General features: G+C 37.0%; 1 protein-coding gene across 2 annotated transcripts; it reads left to right on the plus strand.

The window, feature by feature from the left end:
• Nucleotides 229–3,830, plus strand: LOC109707019 (monocopper oxidase-like protein SKU5). Of its 2 annotated transcripts, XM_020228060.1 has the most exons (10): nt 229–597; nt 942–1,051; nt 1,150–1,420; nt 1,501–1,639; nt 1,748–2,114; nt 2,403–2,768; nt 2,865–2,943; nt 3,132–3,331; nt 3,432–3,451; nt 3,496–3,830. In XM_020228060.1, the coding sequence occupies exons 1-10, from the start codon at nt 436–438 to the stop codon at nt 3,564–3,566; spliced, it is 1,785 nt and encodes a 594-aa protein (XP_020083649.1). In that variant the 5' UTR covers nt 229–435; the 3' UTR covers nt 3,567–3,830. The 2 variants fall into 2 exon arrangements, with proteins under 2 accessions (XP_020083649.1, XP_020083648.1); XM_020228059.1 differs by having other exon boundaries at nt 3,432–3,830.

Genomic DNA, 9,354 nt, shown 5'->3' on the forward strand with positions numbered 1-9,354 from the left:
AAATTTTTTTTAAAAAGGAAACTTAAAAAAAAAAAAAAAAACCCACACAAAGATGAAAGATGGGATCCAATGCGGTTTCATTTCACCCGAAGAACCGCGCCGCGGTGTCTAGCAAATGAACAGCCATCCAAAGGAGCAAGCGGGCCACGCACACAGCACTGCAGCAGGCAACACTACCGAATACCAATTGTGCGGTGCAGTACTGCCAGTCTGCCACTCCCACTCTTCTTTCATCATCGTCATCATCTGTCTCCCCCCGCTTCAATAATCTCCCATACCAACCACAGCAAATTAAGCAGTACTCGCTCATTGGTATAATGTGATCTGCTAAAGATAAGCACAAAGAGCGAGACCCGCACTTTCCTACATCTCTCCCCCTTCAATTCTTTTTCTTTCTTTCTGTTTTTTTTTCATCGTAAAGCACCTTTTGAGAGAATGTCGGCGACGAGGTCGGCTCCGGCGCCGACTTCTACTGCGCTCGCCGTTTTCGCGTCGCTGTTGCTTCTGGTGGGGCCCACCTCCGCGGGCGACCCCTACGCCTACTTCGACTGGGACGTCTCCTACGTCTCCGCCGCCCCTCTCGGCGTCAAGCAACAGGTCCCTTTTCCTCTTTTCTTTTTTTTTTTTTTTACTTTTTTTTTTTTTTATAGATTTCTTTATTTTTTCCTTTAATTCTTGGGAATAATTAGCTAGCTTTATTCCAGATTCTTGTTACAATTTTTTTCGCTACTTATTTTCGCCTTACTTTAATCTGCATCTGGATCCTAAAAGCACCCTCCGATCTCTGGCCATGCATGTTACTCCTGCACATTCCCAACATAATCGGAAAAAAAAAAAAGTTAAAAAAAAAACCGAAAAAAAAAGGATGAGGAGGTAACCTCTAAATCGACTTTGCCTCATTTTGGGAGATTTTTCGGGTGCATTTTGTTGGTTGGTAGCAGGTGATAGGAGTCAATGGTCAATTCCCCGGCCCCATAGTCAACGTCAGCACCAACTGGAACGTTGTGGTCAACGTCCTCAACGACCTCGACGAGCCTCTTCTCATTACTTGGCATGTTACATTCCATATTCTTACTCTGCTACTTCTTTTACTCTCTTTTCGCGGCGCCCGCGCCCGCGGCCGTATTCGATCTCATTGTTGTTGCGCAGGAACGGGATCCAGCACCGCAAGAATTGCTGGCAGGACGGGGTGCTCGGCACGAATTGCCCGATCCCGTCCGGCTGGAACTGGACTTACCAGTTCCAGGTGAAGGACCAGATCGGCAGCTTCTTCTACTTCCCCTCCTTGAACTTCCACCGGGCCGCCGGCGGGTACGGCGGCATCATCGTCAACAACCGCGACGTCATCGCCGTGCCCTTCGACAAGCCCGATGGCGACTTCACCGTTTTCATCGGCGATTGGTACAACAAGGACCACAAGGTCGGTCGAATTCGATACGGATGTCCAGTTAAAAGTAGTTCAGCGGAGAGAAGTTTTATCTTATATTCTTATTTATTTAGGATCTGCGAAAGGCGCTGGATGACGGGAAAAGCCTCGGGATGCCCGATGGCGTCCTGATAAATGGCAAGGGCCCGTATCGGTACAATAAGACTCTCGTTCCCGCCGGTATTGATTATGAGACCATCAATGTTCATCCCGGTAATTACCTGCTATTCTTTTACAAGATCGTAATATTGGATCGATCAGTCCGAAGTTGTTATTTTGCTGCTTCGATTTACTGAAGCAAAATGTGGGGCATTCGAGCAGGCAGAACATATCGGTTCCGTGTGCACAATGTGGGCATCTCCACCAGCCTAAACCTCAGAATCCAGAACCACAACATGCTTCTCGTCGAGACGGAAGGATCGTACACCGTGCAGCAGAACTACACCAACCTTGATATCCATGTCGGGCAATCGTACTCGTTTTTGGTCACGATGGACCAAAATGCGAGCAGTGACTACTACATTGTGGCGAGTGCGAGGTTCGTGAATGAGTCGCTTTGGCGAAGAGTCACCGGTGTCGCCATCCTGCGTTACTCTAACTCCAGAGGCAAAGCATCCGGTCCTCTTCCCGACCCCCCGCAAGATTTATATGATAAGACGTATTCGATGAATCAAGCAAGATCTATCAGGTATGTTTGCATAAGTACCCATCAATACATTCACGTGTTCACGCAATTTGAATTATCATATTTCTCCTTACTTGTTTTCTTTGACTTGATATTTTCTGTATATTATTTTTCTTACAGTCCAAGTGCAGTAGCGAATGTCGTTCAACATACTAGTTAGTTATGCCTGCTTTATTGGTTACTGAAAAAAATTGTTATAGAATTTATTGTAAGAGATCTGTAAATTGGCCTCTTTATAACGGCTTCTATCGGAAATTCCATGCTAATAAGACTCTTTTTGTAACTAATTAGGTGGAATTTAAGCGCTGGCGCTGCACGTCCTAATCCTCAAGGATCTTTCAGATACGCTTCGATCAATGTGACGCAGCAGTACTTATTGAGAAATGAGCCCCCAGTGATGATCAACGGGGAGCGTCGAGCGACGCTTAATGGGATTTCTTACTCTCCGCCGGAAACGCCACTCAGGCTCGCCGACCAGTATACGGTGAAGGGAGTTTACACACTCGATTTCCCCACGAGGCCGCTCAAGGGATCACCAAAGCTTGCAAGATCTGTTATCAACGGCACCTACAGGGGGTTTATGGAAATCATATTTCAGAACAACGATACCAATGTTCAGACTTACCACATGGACGGATATGCGTTTTTTGTTGTCGGGTATGAAGAAAAATCGAACTTTTTGCATTTGCGGATTCGTGCAGAAATTTATTCTTCCCTCTCTTCTTTCTATCCATGTGTTTCTATTCATCGCAGAATGGACTACGGGGAGTGGACGGAGGATAGTAGAGGAACGTATAACAAAGGGGATGGAGTCGCACGCTGCACGACACAGGTTGGCTAGTTTGCTATTGTTTCTTTTCTAATAAATACAGATCGATGTACTTAATCTAGCTGGGGTAGGAAATTCTACTTGTGCTTGTTGGTGAATTCATGGACTAAATGCGGATTTCTTTTCCAATAACTGCGAAAATGTTACAGAGCAGTTTTAACTCTGGTAGCATTGGTGTGTGAAATGATCAGGTTTTCCCTGGCGCATGGACGGCCATCCTAGTTTCATTGGACAATGTGGGCATCTGGAATGTGCGCGCCCAAAATCTTGATACTTGGTATCTCGGGCAGGAAGTGTATGTAAGAGTTGTAAATCCAGAAGATACGAACAAAACAGAATTGCCGATTCCTGGCAACGCGTTGTATTGCGGCCTCCTTCAAAAGTATCAGAAGTATGTTCTCTGATATTACCATCTCTTTTCTAAATCTCCATGCAATTTTAGTACTCGAAGCATTATTCTGATACTTGGATCAATTTCTATATCTTTTCAGAGAACAAGTACCACACCACAGGGTAAAGTCGTCTTCCGGAATTATCTACGCCGAGGGAAAATTTGTCATTTTGATGCTGTTCTTGGTTGCAATCGCAACGTTCACGTAAAATTTCCAGTTCCTTCGAAATTATGACTTAATTGGGTGGATTTTGGTCAAAGATTAATTCAGACCGGAATTCCAGCTGCTGTTTTTTTTTCCTTTTTTTCAGACCATATGTTTCGTTGTGTTACTTGGATTCGGCCCATTTGTTTTCAGTTTGGGTTCTGGAAGGACAGATCATTCTTTTGTGTCTGATTTTTAGCTGTTATTAGTCGATTTGTTTGACTACTTGTAAAATATTTTGCTGCTATATGTCAAGTGACTCTGCAATATGAATTTATCATCTTCTTTTTAAAACTTTTCTTTTTTTTAGTTTTTACTGATCATTGACGACATTATAAGACTGAGACCAACTCAGTTCCATATTATACTGAAGAAAGGTATGTTCCTACAATGCTTGCTAAAATGCGTCTTTCTGATGATGGATTCGTCAGTAAAACGTAATTTTATCTTGCATTTCAGTTTCAGTTATACATAATACATTTTAGAATTTGTGAATCAGCTTACAAGCTATGAAATTCCCTGAGGATTTATCGATTGGCTATTCTTAAGTAATGGTATTGTTCTGGCATGTTTTTGTGATTCTTGTATGTTTAGATAGAAGATAATGCTTTTCAATTGAATGGTTGCTAGATGAAAATTCAAAAGTTCTTTCCTCAGACCAAAAGGATGGAAATGTCAACTGTTGGTTCTTCTTTCTTCATCCACAATCTGAATGGTTGTGCTGTGTCTAAGATTCAAACAATTATATGGATAGGAATTGGTGAGATTCACAATCCTTTGTAAGCTGAGTAACTGGGCACTGCAGGTTTCAGCAAATTGTAAATGATTTGGAGTGATTATTCTTTTGGCTTGTTGTTTTTGTTTAATAAAAGATTCATATGCTTCTGGCATTACAACTGGGACTTTTGGAATCTGAAATTTTCGAAGTATCGCAGTCGAAAATCGAAGCCATAATTTTATCAACTGGGCATTTTCTTTTTTAAAGTTGTCTAGAGGACAAAGTTCAGATAAATCATTTTGTTGCATAGCTAAATATATATTTGTTGCTCAGTGATAATTTAAGAGATTTATGTGTTCTGTAAATACCAATGATGATTATCATTCTTTTATGTGGAAAACTCTTTAACAAGGAAAATGTTGGATACAATAGTGCTAAAAACAGGTTCGAGGCATGTGAATTCCACCACTGGACAACATCACAGATGTGGCCCCACCATTCGTGTCCTTTCGAGCGCCTGTAGTCATAAAAAGGCATAGTAACTTTTATCCGTGTACTGTTTTCGTCAAATTTTGTATTTGAATCCACATGGCCACGGTAGATCCCTTTGTTGTAATAATAAATGCCCTCGTGGCTGTGTCCCCTGCCCTTTCATGAATTTGATTTTTAAAAAATAATAATTTGAAGATTTGAGTCACTCACGGTACTATATCTTTAAATTTTTGAATGCACCATTTATTTTTATAAGTTTAGTTAGTATATTTAATACAATCATTGCAACTATAAATTTATTAAATTAAAGTAATTAGCTTAAAATTTTAAAGTTAAATTACAGTTGACGGACTAAAGTCAAATACATTAAAAGATTGAATAATCAAATCAAAATTTAAAAGTTTGATATGTATTTGCCTAATAATGAGTTTTTTTTTTTTTCCCCTCTTTCTCCTCGTGCTTGCTTTATATAATGTTGCTTATTGTGGCAGTTATCATGATCTTCTTTAGCAATCATGCTCTGCTAGCCTCTTGATAAAAACAACCACAAAAGGTGCTTTTTGTTTGAGTTGCTTTTTGGTTAGTGGGAAAATCTTTATCTGCAGCGTGCCAAATAGACTCGTCGAATTTTCGAACCCTTGGTTCGGGGAGCCCCACATTGTGTACACTGCAGGGCTCTCCAATTCAAATAATATACTCGGGTGAGTTCATCAAATCTATTTAGTTCGTCAAATCGGCTTAAGTGCATGTGTGATCTTGAGATAAAAATGTTCCGCAGATCAATTTTTTTTCCCCCAAATTGAAGAGACCTACTACAGTAATGCTGTCTTTATATATTATTAGTACAGAAACATTTGGCATTATGCACGTACTCCAAAATGTCAAAAAAGATTGATAAGTCGTGATTGAAAACATCTAGAATTCGATGATAAGTAACTCCGTTACGGCCACACATGACTTGAGATGAGAGATAAACTATAATCAAGGACAATATGATGACTTTAATTAAATTTGAATAATATAAAAAATAAAATTTTGTTATTATATCTTTACGTTAAAAATAAAAAGATCCGGGTTCTAGCCCAAAATAGTGCACACGGGGGGCGGGTTTGCGGGTTTTTAGGCTATTCATAATAAAAAATGGTCCATTGGCAAGTGTCTGGCCCATGTTGACCATGTGAAAAACATGTCAAGGGCCAATTTGAAGCCCATATAAAGTTATTGTATTGGTTGGATCCCTAGAACTTGGGCCGTGGCGATGTGTATAGAAAGCCCACTCACATGGGCCTACGGAATAATAATAATAATAAGATTTGTCCCCAATAATTTTGTAAAATTATGCACATACCCCTGACAAATTGGTATTTCGGGTTCAGTACATGCCTTATGAAGGGTATTTATGTGAACTTCTTGTACGTATACTATACACCTTTAAGTTTGTGCAGAGTTGGGCAATGGTATGGGTGAGTCCAGATAATGTTTATCAACCTTACATAGATGCAAATTAAAGTTTTTTCTGTTAGAAGCGTGTATATATAAAAAAAAGGAAAAAAAAACAAACTAGAAATTGTATTGATCATTATTCAATTTTCATATATATAGCATGTGAGTGATGATATTAACAAGTATAATTTTTGTATTAGCTGATAGAGTAATCGAATTTGATGATTAATTACTGATCAAATTTAAATTAAATTAAATTAATTTGATTAATTGTTCCGACTAACTAAACTCTAAAGGTAAAAACGTACAAAACTTATCCAGAGCTATGATCAATTTTGAATGGGCTATCCAGCCTTTCAAAATTTTAATTTTATTTTCCAACTTTTTAATTTATTTAATTTGAGTCAGTTAACGCTACTTTTGACTTTAAAATTTAAGCTAATTATTTATTTTAATGAATTTATAGTTATAAAAATTACATAAAATATATAAATAAAAAACCGTAAAGATAAATGACGTATTTAAAATTTGAAGTCAACATATCGTTAACTAACCTAATCAAACAAATTGAAAGCTTGGATAATAAAATCAAAATTTTGATAGATGGATAACCAACTTAAAAATAGTTTATAACTTAGATAAGTTCTGTATATAAGCATGCTACCCACTTCGTTTATGTCATTTAGAATTTCAAACTTAACTGAAAATGTGAATCAGTTAGAATCTGCATAATTTTAACTTAAAGATTTTAGTCTCTGAATCTTAACACGAACGATACATACTTTAGCTCCTAACAGTTGAAACTTTTCTTTTCTTTTTTTTTTTGGGTAAATGTGACTAGTTTATTACTTTATTTCAGTTTAGATTGAAAAGAATAATTCAATAAAAAGTATAGAGGCCAATCAATAATTTATCCGGATTGTGCAGAGAGCACCAATGAATTACAGGAACTACCTACATATTCTTTTTTGCTCTCTGAAATATCAACTGTTTATATGCTCCCTGTAGCTGTAGCTATCGACCCACATGTAAAAAAAATGGGATCAAAATTTTTTTTTTTTTTTTCTTCCTTTCTTCGTTTTGTTTAAAGTGAAATGAGGGCACCATGTGGGGCAAGTTGTTGCAACTTCATTGAGTTCATAATCACATGGCCCATCATCTTCCATACCTCACACTGTATCAACAGTCACTTCATGAATATCCGACATATATCATTATCAATCAAAGACAAAGACAGTGATTCAGATCATCCAGAACATGTGGGCAGCTACCTAACTCCATTTCCGTTTTTTGGTTCAGCTTTGTCCTTAGTTGTCAATATTAAGTTCTATTTATCTAACACTTCTTCAAAAAAAAGAAAAGAAAAGAAAAGAAAAGAAAAAGGAAAAAAGAAGAGAAATAGGGAAAGAGAATTTAGAGAGATAATTCTGTCTTTTAATTCATGATGGAATGATGTATATTAATTTTTCTTGATTTAGTAAGGGTGGAGGTAGGTTAGGTAGATTGATTTCCTTCTCTCTCTTTACTAGATAACTGTTAGATATGTCTCGAATTCTAGTACGCAAGGTTTTCTATCCCTATTCTATTTTGATTATCTCATTAAGTTAAGTTTAGATTATGCCTAATTTTATTGAGATATTCCTAATCTTAGTGGGTTTGTATTCCTAATCGTATTAGGATTTAACCACTATTATAAATATACCATTTCTGCTATTGATTTAGTGCGGAAGATGAGAGAGGGAATATGGGTGTATTTTTTAAGATTAGGATTTTATGAGAGAGGTATATTGTGTACACCACTTTAATTATAATAAAGATCTCTGCCCCGTATTCACCCGTGGACGTAAGCCGTTGACCGAACTACGTAAATATTGTGTGCTTTATTTTTTTTCTCTCTTTTTCGGATCTCTTTTGGTATTTTCGCATCTGACGAACTAGATCTTCTCGGTTTTAGTTCTAACAATAACTATGTTTTTGTGTTGGTAACAAATTGTCCAAGTAAGGATAAAGCAAAGCATCCTCTTCAATTAAATAGGATGCAACTAATCTCATAATAACTTATTGATCGACCAGCAATTTGAGAATACAAACTCGATTTTTCATATAGCATGCACCTCTTTGTTTAGCATTGTGTGTCAACTTCTTGAGTTTTAACTTTACAATGATTAAGGATATCATATTCTTGTCCAAAATTGATTGATATAAGCTACAATTAATGTAAATTCTAAGGCCTATTTAGAAGAGTGGCAAAAGTTTATGGAATTGTGAGAACAAAAAAGTTTGGTTATGCAAACTTCATTAATCATTGTAAAAGTGTACCATTAAAAATCTAATCTAATATATGTAATGCAGCAAAATCTAAAGTTATCTTAAATTTTAATAAACATGTTAGCTTTGGAATGTACAGTATAATTTAATTTAAAAATTTACTCATCCGTAATTTGCATTGCATCATTTGAGCATGACTTGAATTCTGGTGTGACAAATTTGAACCCTTTTAATTAATATTTGTCTGGTGCATTTGCAATGCACTTTTTCACTTGTATCTGGTGAAAACACTACGGACAGCTTGATTGTTTAAATCAACAAAGTAAGCGTAATAATAAATTATTATAGGCATGCGTTAGAAGATCTATTGTCCATGGTTAATTCGAACATGTTTAAAATGCATTAGTTCAACTTTGATATTGTGTTTGCACCAATTAACAATTAGCTAGAGCCAAGAAAGAGAGTGTCTTGGCTTATCATTTTCAGTTTTTATTGATATGTAAAGTGTATTAATTAGATGCAAAGATACAAGATTTGTAGCTTGATGGTGGATATAAATGAGACATTTCAGTTTTCAACCAATACCAAGAGAAGAGAAAATAAAAATGTCCTTCTATCCTTACTACAATCTTTGTGTTAATCCTCTTATTTGGCTCTTTCTAGTAGCTTAATCTTTTCGATTACAAAATATAATAGTTCTAAGTCTGCTGATCAGTTCCGTAAGGTCATGGGCGCAAGTGTCGACAAGCACACAAGTTCAATGGGTTAAATCTCTCTCTCTCTCACCAGTTAATTACTTAATTACCTCTCATTTCCATGCATGTGACTTAGTTAATCTCCATCAAGCACGTAAGCAGCGCTGAGATTATTTTTTCATAATGTCCCATTAGGTCTAAT

This window comes from Ananas comosus, linkage group 3, assembly GCF_001540865.1.
Source record: "Ananas comosus cultivar F153 linkage group 3, ASM154086v1, whole genome shotgun sequence".
Classification (NCBI taxonomy): domain Eukaryota; kingdom Viridiplantae; phylum Streptophyta; class Magnoliopsida; order Poales; family Bromeliaceae; genus Ananas; species Ananas comosus.

What these genes read in the sequence shown, in the direction of transcription:
- LOC109707019 (XM_020228059.1), top strand. Translation starts at nt 436, where the DNA reads ATGTCGGCGACGAGGTCGGCTCCGGCGCCGACTTCTACTGCGCTCGCC. An exon ending in CTCTCGGCGTCAAGCAACAG is followed by an intron (nt 598 to 941) that starts GTCCCTTTTCCT and finishes GGTTGGTAGCAG; the next exon opens with GTGATAGGAGTCAATGGTCA. An exon ending in CTCCTTCAAAAGTATCAGAA is followed by an intron (nt 3,332 to 3,431) that starts GTATGTTCTCTG and finishes ATATCTTTTCAG; the next exon opens with AGAACAAGTACCACACCACA.